Source organism: Cucurbita pepo, chromosome LG11 (genome assembly GCF_002806865.2).
Source record: "Cucurbita pepo subsp. pepo cultivar mu-cu-16 chromosome LG11, ASM280686v2, whole genome shotgun sequence".
Classification (NCBI taxonomy): Eukaryota; Viridiplantae; Streptophyta; class Magnoliopsida; order Cucurbitales; family Cucurbitaceae; genus Cucurbita; species Cucurbita pepo.
In genome coordinates, this window is record NC_036648.1 from 4,650,997 (window position 1) to 4,669,612 (window position 18,616).

At 37.9% G+C, this 18,616-nt stretch overlaps 1 protein-coding gene across 1 annotated transcript in view; it reads left to right on the forward strand.

Annotated features, from left to right (window-relative positions):
- The first annotated feature begins 10,604 nt into the window (after positions 1-10,604).
- The window catches only part of LOC111805317 (ABC transporter B family member 11-like), a 16,988-nt gene continuing 8,976 nt past the window's right edge, over positions 10,605-18,616 (forward strand). Inside the window, exons 1-13 of the mRNA XM_023690330.1 lie at positions 10,605-10,705; positions 10,998-11,359; positions 11,462-11,516; positions 12,666-12,841; positions 12,914-13,135; positions 13,226-13,464; positions 13,556-14,081; positions 14,152-14,425; positions 15,442-16,325; positions 16,403-16,669; positions 16,753-17,016; positions 17,096-17,389; positions 17,476-17,625. Of these exons, the coding sequence (XP_023546098.1) occupies positions 11,027-11,359; positions 11,462-11,516; positions 12,666-12,841; positions 12,914-13,135; positions 13,226-13,464; positions 13,556-14,081; positions 14,152-14,425; positions 15,442-16,325; positions 16,403-16,669; positions 16,753-17,016; positions 17,096-17,389; positions 17,476-17,625 (3,684 nt within the window). The 5' untranslated portion in view covers positions 10,605-10,705; positions 10,998-11,026. The remainder of the gene's footprint in view (positions 10,706-10,997; positions 11,360-11,461; positions 11,517-12,665; positions 12,842-12,913; positions 13,136-13,225; positions 13,465-13,555; positions 14,082-14,151; positions 14,426-15,441; positions 16,326-16,402; positions 16,670-16,752; positions 17,017-17,095; positions 17,390-17,475; positions 17,626-18,616) is intronic.

Here is an 18,616-nt window from a genome sequence, read left to right on the forward strand (position 1 = left end):
AGTTTATACATGACACTAGGGACGATATTGACATTGAAAAACATATACAGTAAAATCCTCTAATTGACCACAACTAAGTAAAAATTAGATTCAAAGTTATATTTGATCCCTAAAATCCTCAAATCGATCATGCTATCATCTCCGATCAAGCAGCTCTATCATCATCTAAAAATGAGTATAAGAATATAAGCACCGAGTTTGTAGGCTCATATGTCAAATATTTGAAGTTTTATTTGCTTACTTATGTTGATGAACAAAACTTATCACATGACTAGAAGGGTCGTTACTAAGTCATAGGCACTCTCCTAAACTAGCTTTTAGGTTGAGATGTTCACAGGGAAGGGACGGGAAGCCTTCTCCGTCCCCATCCCCACCACCTATTTCATTTCTCATCCTCACAAAATTTTCTATTTATTTTTGCAAGGATACGAGCGGGGATTCCCCATGAGTAATTTTTTCTCATTTATTATTCTTTTTTAAAAAATATAGTTATTTTAAAATTCCAGGTAATTTTTATTAAAAAATTATAAAAATAATTCTTATATATATTGAAAATATATTTATACTAAGCGGGGTGGAAATTGGGTGGGAATCGAGACATAAAATATAATTTCGTATCAGACCCATTTTATCTAACGGGGAACAAATATTTCCCACTCTCTCCCCCATTCTCGGTCTAAACGGGTAATCTCCTCCCTGATCGGTGTGGGTCACAATTTGCTTCCTATAGTTGTTGACTAATAATATTCTTTATTACATAAATAAATAAATAAATAAATAAAATTCTAATCTTAGAAAATTTTTAAAATATAAAAAATAATTTTCAAACTTTATTAATTTAAAAAAAATGGAAATAAAAATTGTTCATGATTTTTTTTTTCTTAAATAATAATTCCCCATTTAAAAATACTTTTAGTCAAGTCAAATTCTAAACAAATAAGTTTTATTAAAAAAAAAATATTGCCGTATAATTTTTATACTTTAATTATAATTTTAAAAAGTGGTCCCCAAGCTTAGTAAAATTTGAAAAATGCCCCTCGATATTATTTTAATTACAAATAATTTGGATTAAATAATAATAATGGCAACTATCAGTATTTTATTAATTAAACAAAATTTATAAAATTGACTTTTTTTTCTTTTTCTTTTCTTTTATTTTATTTTTATTTTATTTTTATTTTTATATAGCGTCACAATAGATATTATATGTGAAAACCATCATGCAACCAACATTCTCATCCTATCATCATTGCCGGCTTGATCAAGTGATTGAATAAAATAAATATAATATTTAACTATAATTTAAATAACAACTATTAGTTTATATATATATATATATATATATATATATATATATATATATATATATATATATATATAGTTTACCGGGAGAGGACTTATGACACCCGAGTAAAGGAGGGGTACGTGAATGAATTGAAGATCACATCTGAATGAGAGTGATCCTTAAGATAGAATAACTAAGACATAGAAGAATTGAAAGTTACTACCTACACCAATAAGATCCACTTTTTGTTTTTTCGGTGGCCCAATCATAGGAGCTCCAGTAGATTCCTATGGATACCAAGAAGGGAATTATTTTTTGTGCTATTCTGAGGATGAAAACAGTCAATAATTACCCCTTTCCCTTTGATCCTCATATGAAAGAAGAAAAAAGGTAGTAGAGATGACTCTTGCTTGTAACAACTCTATGTTAGGCGACCTTCGTGGGAAGTTTTCTAGGATGAATGTGAGTGACGACAAAACATGCTGGAAGAACTTGTGTTGGTTNTGAATGAGAGTGATCCTTAAGATAGAATAACTAAGACATAGAAGAATTGAAAGTTACTACCTACACCAATAAGATCCACTTTTTGTTTTTTCGGTGGCCCAATCATAGGAGCTCCAGTAGATTCCTATGGATACCAAGAAGGGAATTATTTTTTGTGCTATTCTGAGGATGAAAACAGTCAATAATTACCCCTTTCCCTTTGATCCTCATATGAAAGAAGAAAAAAGGCAGTAGAGATGACTCTTGCTTGTAACAACTCTATGCTAGGCGACCTTCGTGGGAAGTTTTCTAGGATGCATGTGAGTGACGACAAAACATGCTGGAAGAACTTGTGTTGGTTTGTGGGAATAGTTTTCACTCTTAGAAACGATGAGTTAGTAACACGACCATGTCGTAGGGGATGTAAGGAAATATCGAAGCTATCAGGTGCCAAATCTAGATTTTGAATCGTGGGCATGAGTCATTATAGGACTCGAAACTAATCAAAAGCTATAACATCTTAATAACTAGTTGAACTATATTCAAGTTGACAAACACATATATAAGACTAAATAGTATAAGTCTCTATTCTTTCGGTTATTAATTGAATCTTGTTTTTCTTCTCTTTTCTTTTAAATTCAGCTCGGAAAAGTAGGATTCAAACCTCAGAACTAAGATCGGGTATGATACGTTTGGTGAGAAGTTTGAGAATAAGAAAATTGGGACCAAAACTTCCAAGAATGAGGTATTTTAGGTTTGGAAACTTCTCCCTCGGAGATGAGTTTTAAAACTGTGAGACTTACAACGATATGTAATGGGACAAAACGAACAATATCTAATAGCGATGAGCTTGGACTGTTACAATACCGATAAATTGATTAGTGTATGAATGACTTTATAAACATAAAGAACTAAGTCGTTGCGTAATAAAAATGATCGCTTAGTTTTGATGAAAATTTTCATGATAAGAACTAAGTTGTTATATCGTCTAGTTTGTAATCAAGAAAAAAAAATGTTGTGACCTCCATGTGAAGTCAATCTGAAGGCGACATGCGGGTGGCACCCATTTGACCACATAAGGATCGAGACAGACAAGTTTCATGATATGATATAGAAGGACCGTGCCTCGTCCACATTAGAGGCAAGGGTAGCAACAAAAGTGTCAAAAAAATACACTCGAAACATGTTAGTTAGGCCCCAAGCCATAACCTAAAAAATCAGAGTTACTAACATGAGTTTTAATATGCGGCTTTGGATTTAGGTTCGTCTATATGAAAGATGAAGGCTCGCCAAATTTTGTGTCAACCAGATACTAGACGAATACTCCACGTGGTCATATGACTGTTCATCAAAATTATTTTAACTTCGCAAAACCTAATATACCTCAAAATTATGTCTATGACCTATGTGAGCTATTCCATAGCACACACTTGTGTCATGGTGTGGGCAGTATTGCAAGACGAGTATCTTGAGCATATTCCTTTAGAAATAGATTTTCGAGGAGAGTGTTTGATGTCTTGAGTGTGCCGACATTGCGCCCATGCTCATGATTCACAGGTTAGTACATGGGCCGCTCTCCATTATGGTATTCATATATGATCCGACATGGAAATGAAAGAGTACCTTTTTCAATAGTACCCCGATTAATGGATGTTTGGGATGTCCCAGTTGACTCATAAGTTGATTTTCGATAAGCATGTTCGAGCAAACCGCGAAGGGCATTGACATCTCAGGACTTAGAGATCATCATGAAGTGTGAACCATATCATTGAGATTCAAGATGATGAGATGAGATGTAACATTGCATTTGAAGGACCTTAGCCTAGTATAGCGACAAGATCATGCCGAAGGACTTGGCTTTAGAGTAGTGGCAGTCAGCTAGAGTTGCAACGAGTGAACATACACATAAGCTTAGTTTCTGTATGAGTTATGTTTGATCGATGATGGAGAACCTCACTTAAGGTTCGACAAGGTCGCAAGTTGGACAAAATATAGTAATGGGGCTTGAGATTCTCTTAAGACTTATCATGAGCGTGTCAAGATCATGACGTTATATGATTGAAAAGAAGTCATACTCGTCATGAAGCAAGATCTGAAATTAGGCAATAGGTAGGGTTCCTTCCAAAGAATCATTACTATAAGAGGAATAATGTTAACGGTGGAAAGCAAATAAGCTGAGATCGAGTGAGACATGCATCGACCAAGTGTCAGATTGTGTATAATGCAAGTTAATAGGGTGGACGACGTCATTGTAGAGAGAGAAATTGAGTTGAGTGAGTGGAGGAAGAACAAGAGAATATGGGTTGCTTGCTTCTAAAGCTGCTCGAAAAAGTGAGCACACATGTATTCCTTGAGTCATCCTCTCATGCTTAAGTGGATGGCTTCACAAGAGTTGTCGAGACCAGTATTTGCTCAAAAAGGGAGCCTCACACTGAACGTGCGCAACATGAAGAGAGAAGTTGCAACAAGATTTGAGAGAGCATCATTGTAGTGTTTACCAAATGAGGTGGCTAAGTCAAGAGTTGACTAAAGTTTAGTGCCAACACGTGAAAGAGTTGTGTACAATCTCTTAGACTTCACGACCATACAATTTTGTGCCACAATAAATCCATGTCACGGTTGCCTTGTGAGCCGCACCCTGATGGTGCATCGTTATGTTCGACACAGGGAATATGTGTGTTGAGACCAAGATGACAACATTTAGGGCGTGCTCCTCTTAACAAGGATATGTCAATGCTAGTTGCAACATTTTGTCCAATGAGTCCCGAACTGAATCTTTGGAAAGGGCAAGTTAGCCCAAGGTGGGATAGTCCAAACCGTTGGGCAGTTATTATTTGCGTGCTCATGTGTTAAGTCTTGGAGACCGAGGGAAGGTACGTTAATGAGATAGCTCAGAAATAGTACGTACTTTTCATATTCATTCTGAAGCACAATTATTTTCAATGAGTTAGTTAGTAGCGAGTTTGACATTTTGGTTATCATCAAGATGATACCGAGATTAAGTGGGAGAGAATGTCATAATCCACGATCAGGTTGTGCCTCAAGAAAGTTATCGAGGACGATGACTATTTTAAATGAGGGAGAATATTGTAGCCATTACTGAGAAGAGAGTAGGTTGTGACCCCATGTTCAATATGTCAAAAGTGACACTCGAGCGGCATCCATTCGGTCACATGAGGGTCGAGATAGACAAGAGTCATGATGCGATGATGCGACTGAGGAGGATGGTGCATCATCCAACACATCAAGAAGAGTGTGCATGAAATTTAAGCCAATGCATTGGCAATATTAGAAGTAACGATGATGAAAAGATTGTTATAGACTGACTTGAAGAGATATGAGAAGACCTCAAGCCATAATCCTCAGAAGTTGGGGTTCTACGTGAGTCTCAATCCGACACCAGATGAACGTTTGTCAAAATCATATCTACTTCTGTTAGATCTAAAATGGCTCGGTACTATAGGGGGAACCATGATGTCAGCTTTACATCATCCCTAGGCCTTTGGCCTATGTGAGCTACCTCATGGCACATACGTGTGTCATAGCATACAAACTACTGTAAGACAAGCGTGTTGGGCGTCTTATTTAGAAATTGGTTTCTAAAAAAGTTATTCGAAAAACAAAATAAAATACACTAAATTCCTTTTATTATTAGTTTGGATATTAATAAATTTATTTCATGTCTATTAGAATGCTTCTAACATACATTTCCATTAAAGGTGGAAAAAGTTGAGAGATTCTACAAAGCATTTGTTTTTTTTTTATATAAATGTCATCATTCCCTCTAGGGCCCATACATCTCAACCACTCCACTATACATACATATATCTATCTATATATATATATATATATAGAATCATATAGATGAAGGATGCTAGAACCGACAACCCCTTTGAATGAGCATAAGAATGTTCGGTAAGTAGTTCACTTGTAAGTTCTCAATTATTCGTAAATCATGTTTTGAATCTTACCATGTCTCTAACTTATAGGACTTCTTAAGGTTATAGACTAAATTTTCCGTGTTAGGATATCGAACATTACCAATATCGTGGTTAAGACTTGTTCAGCTCATCTAAACTCATTTATATCGTAGAAGTCTCGTCTCAAGTCCAAATAATCTACTTCGTCTAAGTTTATCTCAATCATTGAGTTCACCCGAGTTCAAATAATCTTGTTATAATCTTCACAGTTCCCTACCATCGTTTCCTCATATAGTACAATAAGAGGGAGAAACCCTTTTGCTTGTCGACTATTACACTATTATATAGACTCTTTGTCAATCTAGACAAGTTCACTGTTGGAAGATAGTTGATTGTAACCTAACGACACTACTGTTAAAATATCATCACTAGCCCAATAGGGTTAAGCCCAACTATTGTATGAGTATATTTATTTATATTAATAAAATGATTTAGAATTTTAGGAATAAATTTAAGAAAATGATTTAGGTATTTTAGGAAGAAAAAAAAAACGTTGAGAAATTTTAGGAATAGATTGACTACCATCTAGTATAAATACCCCTCCACCCTACTTGGTTCATCATCCCAAGAAATACCAAGCAATACAAAGTAGTAGTTTCTACAGAGTGTCTTGTAAATCTCTACTCGATTGGTCTTAATAAAGTATGCGAGTATTTTCCACAAAGAGTTGTGTTCAACAACTACATATCATATGCATCTAGAACACGTCCCTATATCTACCAACTACTCTGATAACAAATTTGGTGAGTGATCTCATGCTTCGACGAACTAATAAGATACTATGTGAACCCTTGTCAATGAAGATAGGTTCGGTACTAGAGATTAGTCGGTATTGGTAAACTCGTAAGAGCCAACATAGTGAATTAATGATGGACTCGTAATCATAAATCGTACCAGGGTATCCAATATTAAATAATATTAGTTAATGAATTTGTTTGTTCCCCATTGAAGATAACAATGCATAATGCAACTTTTGGAGACCATAGAATAGCATTTTGTTTTTATTGATGTTTCCTTTTTTTTGTAATTTTTAATGTTTTTTTTTATTTGGTTTGGTTCTATTGGGATTCTATGTCGTGTTTTTTTGTGATGGAATCTTTTATTTGTTTGAGAAATGTAATTAAGTGAGAGATTTGGATCCATTTGGAGAGAAGGGAGCCAAATAAATATTTTACTCCTTTTTCGAGGGCCTATATATTTAAATTATAAACTAAAAAATTATAATTAATGTAATTAATTTGTAATTGTCACCATTAATACTTTATTTTTTAAATTTCAAATAATTAATTAATACTTTTTTCTTTTATTACGGGTAAGAATCCCACATTTGTTGGGGATGAGAACGAAGCATACTTTATAAGTGTATGGAAACCTTTTCTTAGCAGACGCGTTTTAAAGCCTTGAGGGGAAGCCCAAAGAGGACAGTATCGGCTAGCCGTGGGCATGGGCTGTTACAAATGATATCAAAGTCATACACCGAAGGATGTGCCAACGAGGAGGCTCTTCCTCAAAGGGGGTACACACAAGGCGGTGTGCCAATAAGGACGCTGGCCCCTAAGGGGGTGGATTTGGTAGGGGTCCCATATCGCTTGTAGAAAGAAACGTGTGCCAGTGAAGACACTGGGTTCAGAAGGGGGGTGGACTGCGTTTTAAAGCCTTGAGGGGACCCCAAAGAGAACAATATAACGGTGAGCCTGAGCTGTTACATTACTCATCCAATTTTTTAGACATCATTTTCTTAGGATTGCTCTCAATGTTTTTATTGATGTTTCCTTTTTTTTGTAATTTTTAATGTTTTTTTTTATTTGGTTTGGTTCTATTGGGATTCTATGTCGTGTTTTTTTGTGATGGAATCTTTTATTTGTTTGAGAAATGTAATTAAGTGAGAGATTTGGATCCATTTGGAGAGAAGGGAGCCAAATAAATATTTTACTCCTTTTTCGAGGGCCTATATATTTAAATTATAAACTAAAAAATTATAATTAATGTAATTAATTTGTAATTGTCACCATTAATACTTTATTTTTTAAATTTCAAATAATTAATTAATACTTTTTTCTTTTATTACGGGTAAGAATCCCACATTTGTTGGGGATGAGAACGAAGCATACTTTATAAGTGTATGGAAACCTTTTCTTAGCAGACGCGTTTTAAAGCCTTGAGGGGAAGCCCAAAGAGGACAGTATCGGCTAGCCGTGGGCATGGGCTGTTACAAATGATATCAAAGTCATACACCGAAGGATGTGCCAACGAGGAGGCTCTTCCTCAAAGGGGGTACACACAAGGCGGTGTGCCAATAAGGACGCTGGCCCCTAAGGGGGTGGATTTGGTAGGGGTCCCATATCGCTTGTAGAAAGAAACGTGTGCCAGCGATGACACTGGGTCCAAAAGGGGGTGGACTGCGTTTTAAAGCCTTGAGGGGACCCCAAAGAAGACAATATAACGGTGAGCCTGAGCTGTTACATTACCCATCCAATTTTTTAGACATCATTTTCTTAGGATTGCTCTCATTCAAATATGGTCGTTATTCTTTCATGTATCCTTCCATTAATCGAGTCTTACATGTCCACCGACTTCTACATTGGTTCGTCCCTTAACCACATCTTACTAGGACAGATATAGCTTTGATACCATTTGTAATGACCCGTGTCATCAGGCGTGGAATCCGAATTCTGAATCCTGGACACCGATCGTTACAAGTACTAATTTTTTAAAGCGATAGAACTGCATTTAAAGTTGTCCACGGAGACTATGCAAATTATCTTCATCCCCGCAAAATTTCTCACTTATTTCTGCAGGCGGGATGGAGACGAGAAAAAAATATATATCTCTCTCTCTCATTTACTACTATTTATTTCTTGGATCGATACATATATATATACACACACGTAAACATATATATATATATATATATATATATCTTGGACGTTTGTACTTGTATTCGTAATCATCAATTAAACAAATAATTTCCATTTTCAATTAAAAATAACGAACTAATTTAATTAGTTCACATGAATCCATATCTTGAAAGTTTGAATCTTCGTATCTGTATTCGTAATAAAACAAAATACATATATTTTTAAATCAAAATATCTCAATCGCTCATCTGAATTCTTTTTAGGCCGCCCCTAGTAAAATTGTAGCTAAAAATTTATATCAAAAAGTCGCGAAGCAAGAAAAGTCAAACTTGTTGAATATTCTTCTTTTTATCCCTTGAACTTTCACGTATATAAACTTAAAGTTTTCAAACATACCCACCACCAAAAAAAAAAAAAAAAAAAAAAAAAAAAAAAAAAAAAAAAAAAAAAANGCATGGCCTGTTTTTGGTTGTAATATTCTATAGATTTCAATTTCCAATTTAAAAAATTCAAAAAATAAAAATAAATAATTGTTGCTAAAAAAGTCAAAGGGCAGGCTGACTCAAATTTTTGCTTATCTTCCAAGCAAACATGTTGGATTGTTGTATTTATTTTGGTGGATTTGAATCTATGAGGAAATAATAAAGAAATGGGTATTGTTTTTGATTGTTTGTTTGACATTCCCAAAGATTTGTTGGATGTGCTTTCCATTTTAGGGTTAGATTTCACGACCATTTTCGGGTCGATGACTACTGATGTCATGTCCGTCTTAACTCTTAGTGAATCGACGTGAGAAACTTGAATTTGATCATCAACTATAAAAGGGTATTGGTTTATTCGTGACTCTAATATATTTTTAGCTTGTTGTCGTTGGCGTCTGTGAGGAGCACGCCTCCTATTAGTGTCAATCCTTATTTGTATATTGAATGACGACAATTGATGTTATAACGTATTGTTCACACGTAATGAACTTAAATTAGGTTGGTTTTGTTCCACTGAGTACTGTTGCTACAAAGTACGTATAAAGGAAAAATTAATATAGTTGATATAGGATATAGATATTGTCTGCTTTGACCCGTTACGTATCGTCCTTAGTCTCATGATTTTAAAATGCGTTTATTATGGAGAGTCCAGTGACTGGCTCTGATACCATTTGTAACAGCTTAAGTCCGCCACTAGTAGATATTGTCCGCGTTGGCCCGTTACAACGCGTTTACTATGAATAGGATCTAGTCTTACTCCAACTAGTACCTCACACAGTCAGTGACTGTCTCTGATACCATTTGTAACGGCTCAAGCTCACCGTTAGCAAATATTGTCCATTTTAGCCCATTACGTATCGCTATCAACCTCACGGTCTTAAAGCGCATCTTCTAGTGAGAGATTTCCACACCCCTGTACAGAATTTTTCGTTCCCCTCTCCAACCGACGTGGGATCTCACATATAGTCATCTAACACAATAAACTATCTACTATATTGTCTCGTGCACAATGAGTACAACATGCACATCATAATGATATGAATTATACATGATATCAGTATCAATCATGATCAAGTATACCTTGCAAGTCCCATTAATGAAAGTGTATGTCTATATTACAAAACTCATGTCCCATGTACCCGAGTAACATAAACTCTCATACCTAGCACGTAGTTCATATAATCCAACTTAAGAAATTGTGGCTTCAAAGTTTTGTGCCACGTTGAGTAAGTCATGAACGTTATACCTAATTTACCTCAAATTACAACCATTAGTTGCATTCGAGTTCATTTACCTCCATCTATCTAAACGATGAGTCCCAACTCGGTACGAACACCAGATATTAAATACAAAACCATCTATTCGAGTCGTATAGATTGAACGTTGTTTTTGTTTATTTAAATTACATTTTTTTTTTTTTTTTATACATTTGAATTTTGGAAATGGGTTCATTAAAAAAAAACTTGGGCATCAAGAAATGAGGAAGTGGCAGGCTTTGTTGAGTTCTTTATAAGGCTCCGCCCAAAACCTTTACAGGGGAAGTGCCAAAAGAGCTCTTTTCTTTTAAGAGTCTCCTCCTAAAAGTGGGTGGTTCTCCACTTTCATCTTCTTTGCCAGGTACTGCTCTGCTTTGATCTTCTGCAATCTTAAGCATCCACTGGCCATTATTGTTTCGACGGTGATTTCTGTTGTTTCGATTGGATATTTCTTCTGGATAATGCTTTTCAATCTTTCTTCTTCTGGTTTTGATCTCAACTTTTTGTTCTTCCTCTGTTCTTATGATAATACTCTGTTTGATCTTTCTCTGGTTCATTTTCCCCTCTTTGTTCTGTTTTTGGGGAATTTGGTGTCAGATTTTTAAATTATTTTCAGCTACTTGTTTATTCTGATATCCCATTCTATTTTCCAGTAGGAAGAACTAGAGTTTAGGTTGCAAAAATGGAGATAGAGAATGGGGTGGATGGAAACTCAAATAGTATAGATCATCAACCAAGCTCATCAAGAACAAATGGAATTGAGAAAAGTTCAAACAAGAATGGAAACCAACAAGATTTGAAGAACAAAAATGGAGATGGGAAAACGAATTCGGTTCCGTTTTACAAGCTGTTTTCGTTTGCGGATTCGACCGATGTTCTTCTGATGATCGTTGGTTCGATTGGCGCCATAGGGAATGGGCTTAGTCTACCTCTTATGACTATTTTGTTTGGGGAATTGACTGATTCGTTTGGTGGTAATCAGAATAGTTCAGACATAGTTAAAGTAGTTTCCAAGGTGAGACTATGTTTTGTTATGTTTTAGGAAGAATCCCTTTTTGTGTTACCATTAGGAAAAGCTTCATTTCATTGACTTTGTTGTCTTCAAAATGTTGTGCAGGTCTGTCTTAAGTTTGTGTACTTAGCAATTGGATGCGGTGTAGCGGCTTTTATCCGTAAGAGAATTTTCGATGCTTAGTTTTATTGAATTTGTGTGAGATCTCGTATCGGTTGGAGTGGGGAATGAAACATTCCTTATAAGGGTGTGGAAACCTCTCCATAGTAGACGTGTTTTAGAACCTTGAGGGGAAGCCCTTGAAGGGAAAGCCCATAGAGGACAATATCTGCTAGCGGTGGGCTTGGATTGTTACAAATGGTATTAGAGCCAAACACGGGCGGTGTGCTAGCGAGGACGTTGGGCCCCCAAACGGGTGGATTGTTAGATCTTACATCGGTTGGAGAGGGGAACGAAGCATTTCTTGTATGGGTGTGGAAACCTCTCCCTAGTATACGTGTTCTAAAACCTTGAGGGGAAGCCCTTAAAGAGAAAACCTATAGAGAACAATATCTTCTAGCGGTGGGCTTGGGTTGTTACAAATAGTATAAGAGCCAGACACCGGGCGGTGTACCAATGAGGATGCTAGGCGCCCAAGGGGTGGATTGTGAGATCCCACTTTGGTTGGAGAGGGGAACGAAACATTCCTTATAAGGGTGTGGAAACCTCTCCCTAGTAGACGTGTTTTAAAACCTTGAAGGGAAGCCTTTGAAGTGAAAGTCCATAGAGGACAATATTTGCTAGCGGTGGACTTGAGTTGTTACAAATGGTATCAGTGTTAGACATCGGGCGGTGTGCCAGCGAGGACGTTGGGCCCCCAAGAGGGTGGATTGTGAGATCCCACATCGGTTGGAGAGGGGAACGAAACATTCCTTATAAGGGTGTGGAAACCTCTCCCTAGTAGACGTGTTTTAAAACCTTGAAGGGAAGCCTTTGAAGTGAAAGTCCATAGAGGACAATATTTGCTAGCGGTGGACTTGAGTTGTTACAAATGGTATCAGTGTTAGACATCGGGCGGTGTGCCAGCGAGGACGTTGGGCCCCCAAGAGGGTGGATTGTGAGATCCCACATCGGTTGGAGAGGGGAACGAAACATTCCTTATAAGGGTGTGGAAACCTCTCCCTAGTAGACGCGTTTTAAAACCTTGAGGGGAAGTCCTTGAAGGGAAAGCCCATAGAGGACAATATCTACTAGCGGTGGGTTTGAGTTGTTACAATTCGTATTGCACAAACGACTCCGATTGTTGAATTCTTTGTTTGTTGCATATCAGAGGTGGCGAGTTGGATGGTTACAGGGGAGAGGCAGGCTTCAAGAATAAGGGGTTTGTATCTCAAAACTATATTGAGACAAGATGTTTCGTTCTTCGACATGGAAACGAACACTGGTGAGGTGGTCGAAAGGATGTCGGGAGACACCGTTCTTATACAAGACGCAATGGGCGAAAAGGTAACAATTTAGCATAAAAATTAAGCTTAACAGTTGAATGATGTTTAAGAAATCCATCTCTTCTTCATTCAGGTTGGAAAATGTATACAACTTGTATCAACATTCACTGGAGGCTTTGTAATAGCTTTCATTAAAGGATGGCTTCTAACACTCGTCATGTTATCCTCCCTTCCTCTACTCGTGATTTCCGGGGGTATTACATCGATTGTTATTACGAAAATGACATCCCGTGGTCAAGGTGCTTATGCGAAAGCAGCCGACGTCGTCGAGCAAACAATCAGCTCAATTAGAACTGTATGTTATACATTGTCCAAACATCATAGTTTTCTTTCTTTGGACTATCTATTGTTCACGAAAGTTGACTCGACACTTAACTGCTTGTAGGTTGCCTCATTTACTGGAGAGAAACACGCTGTGAACAGTTATAAAAAATATCTTGTAGACGCGTATCGATCGGGCGTTCAAGAAGGTTCAGCTGTTGGAATTGGTTTCGGAATGATTTTTGCAGTACTTTTCTTCAGCTATTCATTGGCTATATGGTATGGTGCAAAGTTGATATTGGATAAAGGATACTCCGGAGGCGCAGTTCTTAACGTGGTCGTTGCCGTGTTAACTGGTTCCATGTGAGCTTAATTTACATGTTTTTCACTGCACGTTACATAGTTTGTCGACCGAAGTCGGTTCAATATTTACTTGTGCTAAATTGTTTATCAGGTCTCTAGGCCAAGCATCTCCATGCCTGAGCGCATTCGCTGCTGGTCGAGCTGCAGCCTTTAAAATGTTTGAGACTATCAAGAGGAAGCCTCTCATTGATGCTTACGACACGAAAGGGAAGACATTGGATGACATTTCGGGCGATATAGAATTGAGAGATGTTCACTTTAGCTATCCTACGAGACCAGATGAGCATATTTTCAAGGGGTTTTCTCTGAGAATCACGAGCGGTACGACTGCAGCTTTGGTTGGACAGAGTGGAAGCGGAAAGTCGACCGTGATAAGCTTAATCGAGAGATTCTATGATCCAAGTATGGGAGAAGTTCTTATTGATGGCATTAATCTCAAAGAGTTTCAACTAAAATGGATTAGAAGCAAAATTGGTCTTGTCAGCCAAGAACCTGTGTTGTTTGCATCTAGCATAAGGGATAACATCGCTTATGGAAAAGATGGTGCAACCATTGAAGAGATCAAAGCAGCAGCTGAACTTGCCAACGCGTCGAAATTCATCGACAAACTGCCTCAGGTAGTAGTTTAATGCTTCAATATTGCTTCGAGTGCTAACTTCTAATATTTGGATCCTTGATCGAATGTAGGGACTCGACACGCTCGTTGGTGCACATGGAACTCAGCTGTCTGGTGGTCAGAAGCAACGAGTTGCCATTGCTAGAGCGATTCTGAAAGATCCACGAATCTTGCTTCTAGATGAAGCTACAAGTGCACTTGATGCTGAATCCGAGCATGTCGTGCAAGAGGCACTGGACCGTATCATGGTTAATCGAACTACAGTGATCGTCGCCCATCGACTAAGCACCGTGAGGAATGCAGATATGATTGCTGTCATTCATAAAGGAAAGATGGTTGAAAAAGGTACTAACAAGTTCTTTATTTCCGTTTTGTTCTATTACTCCCATACTCGTTCCCTATTGTTGGTTGGTCTTGATTGGTTACACTAGTTTCGACATGTAACAGTCCAAGCCCACCGCTATCAAATATTGTCCTCTTTGGGCTTCTCTTTCGGTATTCCCCTCAAGGTTTTTAAAATGTGTTTACTAGGAAGAGGTTTTTACATAAATAATGTTTCGTTCCCCTCTCTAACCGAAGTGGGATCCCACAATCCACCCCCTTGGGGGCCTAACGTCCTCGCTAGCTCTGATACCATTTGTTACATTCCAAGCCCACTGGTAGCAAATATTGTCCTCTTTAGGCTTTCCCTTTCGGGCTTCCCCTCAAGGTTTTTAAAACACGTTAACTAGGGAGATGTTTCTACACCCTTATAAAAAATGTTTCATTCCCCCCTCTCCAACCGATGTGGGATCTTACAATCCACCCCCTTAGGGCCCAGCGTCCTCATTGGTACACCGCCCGGTGTCTGGCTCTGATACCATTTGTAACAGTCCAAGCCTACCGCTAACAGATATTGTCCTCTTTGGGTTTTCTCTTTCGAGCTTCCACTCAAGGTTTTTAAAACGTGTTTACTAGGGAGAAGTTTCCACACCCTTATAAATAATGATTCATTCCCCTCTCTAACCGATGTGGAATCTTACAATCCACCCCTTGGGGCTCAGCGTTCTTGCTGGCACACTGCCCGGTGTCTGGCTCTGATACCATTTGTAACAGTCCAAGCCCACCGCTAACAAATATTGTCCTCTTCGCTTTCCCTTTCGGGTTTCCCCTCAAGGTTTTTAAAACGCGTTTACTAGGGAAAGGTTTCCCACCCTTATAAAGAATGTTTCATTCCCATCTCCAACCGACGTGGGATCCTATACGACATTAAAAAGTTCCTGACATTCTTATTTTGTAAGCTCAAGTTTAAGGCAAGAAAACGAACAAGTACCTTTTAACATTCGTCTCCGAGTCTGATAATTGACTGTTTGATTGATCAGGATCTCACACAGAACTACTCAAGGATCCTGAAGGACCCTACTCACAGCTCATTAGGCTGCAAGAAGTCAACCAAGAGTCCCAAGAAGCTGGAATTGATAAAGTTAAACAAGAAAGTACTTCAGGATCGTTTAGACGATATAGCAAAGGAGCATCGATCCGACGATCCGTTAGCAGAGGATCATCTGGAGTAGGAAACAGCAGCCGCCACTCGTTCTCAGTTTCATTTGGTTTACCTGCAGCAGTTCCGATCACAGATGTTCCTATGGCAGATGAAAGTGCACCTGAAAACACCATGGAACGATCTCCACCAGTCCCGCTCCGTCGACTTGCATACCTCAATAAGCCAGAAATTCCCATACTTGCACTTGGATCTGTGGCTGCAGTCATCAATGGCATGATTCTTCCACTTTTTGGCCTACTATTTGCCAATGCGATCGAAACGTTTTACAAACCGCCCGACAAGCTAAAAAAGGATTCGAGATTTTGGGCATTGATAATGATGTTGCTTGGTATAGCATCATTAATAGTTGCTCCAGCTAAAACATACTTATTTTCTGTTGCTGGTTGCAAGCTAATCCAGCGGATTAGATTGCTTTGTTTTGAGAAGATAGTTAACAACGAGGTCGGTTGGTTCGATCGAACTGAGAATTCTAGTGGTTCGATAGGCGGTAGGCTCTCGGCAAATGCTGCAACCGTACGTGCACTAGTCGGGGATGCGCTAAGTCAACTTGTCGAGAATCTAGCATCTGTTACAGCTGGTTTAGTCATTGCTTTTGCTTCAAGTTGGCAGTTGGCGTTAATAGTCCTTGCCATGTTTCCGCTTCTCGGCATGAACGGCTACGTCCAAATGAAGTTTATGAAAGGATTTAGTGCAGATGCAAAGGTAAAATCTAAAACTAACTAAAAGACATTGAAGTTTTACTATGAGCGTATTCGTTAACATTGTTTTCGGCTTCGTAGTTGATGTACGAACAAGCTAGCCAAGTCGCTACCGACGCTGTGGGGAGTATAAGAACAGTTTCATCATTTTGTGCTGAAGAAAAAGTGATGCAACTTTACAAAAAGAAATGTGAAGGTCCAATGAAATCAGGCATAAGACAAGGTTTGATCAGTGGGACAGGATTCGGAGTATCATTCTTTTTACTGTTTTCGGTCTACGCCGCGACGTTCTACGCCGGAGCTCATTTCGTTAAAGATGGAAAAGCAACTTTCTCCGACGTTTTTCGAGTAAGTATTAGTCATTTCGTGCTCCCATAATCGACACAGCTTGTGTTTAGAAGCTAACTATTAATATCAAATGTCATTGGCAGGTTTTCTTTGCTTTGACCATGGCTGCTTTTGCTATTTCTCAATCGAGTTCGCTTGCACCCGATTCTTCCAAGGCGAAAGAAGCCACGGCTTCCATATTTTCCATGATTGATCGTAAATCAGAGATTGACCCGAGTGTTGAAACAGGTGAAACATTGGAAAATTTGAAGGGTGAGATCGAGTTTCGTCATGTAAGCTTTAAGTATCCTTCTAGACCAGACGTTCAAATTCTCCGAGACCTCAGCTTGTCCATCCGATCTGGCAAGGTATTGTTTTGTTTTGTCCAATTACCTTAAACTTTCCAAAAAAACATGTTTTCATTTGGTTTCTATGTGGTTCTTTCAGACCGTTGCTTTGGTCGGAGAAAGTGGCTGTGGAAAATCCACTGTCATCTCACTATTGCAAAGGTTTTATGATCCTGATTCTGGTAGCATCACACTTGATGGAATTGAGATTCAAAAGTTTCAACTAAAATGGTTGAGACAACAAATGGGTCTCGTGAGCCAAGAACCGATCCTTTTCAACGACACGATTCGAGCTAACATCGCTTACGGGAAGAGCGGAGATGCAACCGAGGCCGAAATAATTGCTGCATCTGAATTGTCCAATGCTCATAAGTTCATCAGTGGTTTACAACAAGTGAGAAAAATGAATACTTTTGTAGTTCATAATCGTACAACTTCTCCCACTCTGATACCATGTTAAATCAATGCTCTAACTTGCAGGGGTACGACTCGACGGTGGGAGAGAGAGGAGCTCAGCTATCAGGGGGACAGAAACAACGAGTAGCGATTGCACGAGCGATAATCAAGAGCCCAAAGATCTTGTTGTTGGATGAGGCCACAAGTGCACTTGATGCAGAATCTGAGAGAGTGGTTCAANTGCATTTTTTAAGGAGATGTTTTCACACTCTTGTAAAGAATATTTCGTTCTCTTCTCTAACCTATTTAGAATCTCTCAAATATTTAAATATTTAAATTATGGAGTTGTTGGAATTACTGTACCATCCAACTTATCACATTATTGTAGTTGAAGTCAACTACCAGCATAAATACGACAGAGGCTTTATTGCAACAATTAGTGATGTTAGAGGTGATAATTTAAATCAAATGTACTTGAAAAAAAAAAAAACAAAATCATGGGTCAAATATTATCTATTTGTAGAGGCGTTCATATGACTCAATAACCTAATCTGCTCGAACTATCCGACCTAACCATAAAAATAGATTTTTTAAAGAAATAATTAAAAAAACCCAACCTAACCCGAAAATAAAGTGGAGCTGGATTGTGAATTCTATTCAAGTTGTTCGAGTCACGAACTCTACCCAACTTGTATACATTCCTACAGTGTAACAACTCAAATCCTCCGCTAGCAATTTTTCCTTTCGAGCATCTTCATAAAATTTTGATGGGAGGGAGAAATTTCCACACCTTATAAAGAATGTTTCGTTCTTCTGTACTCCCGACAAAAGATATCGGTAAAAATTTATAAAGAAAAGAGAGATAAGGAGGGAGGCAGAGATGTGCACCTTTATCTAAGCTGCATATTGCATGCTTCAAAGCTCAACAAATGATTGCCATGTTGTTGTTGCAGACCAACCACTGGGTTCACTTCAATGGAAAATATTAGGACTGAGCATATATATATATATATATAGACAACCTGCAATGGTATTCCGATGTGGGAGAAAGTGCCATTTCAAAAAAGACACGTATAATGGAATGAATCAGAACAGTTTCAGAAGCAGAAAACACCATGATTTGCAGTCTCTTACAAAACCCACCTCAGAAACAAACAAACAAAGCAAAAGCAATAAAAAAAAAAAAAAAAAAAAAAAAAAAAAAAAAAAAAAAAAAAAAAAAAAA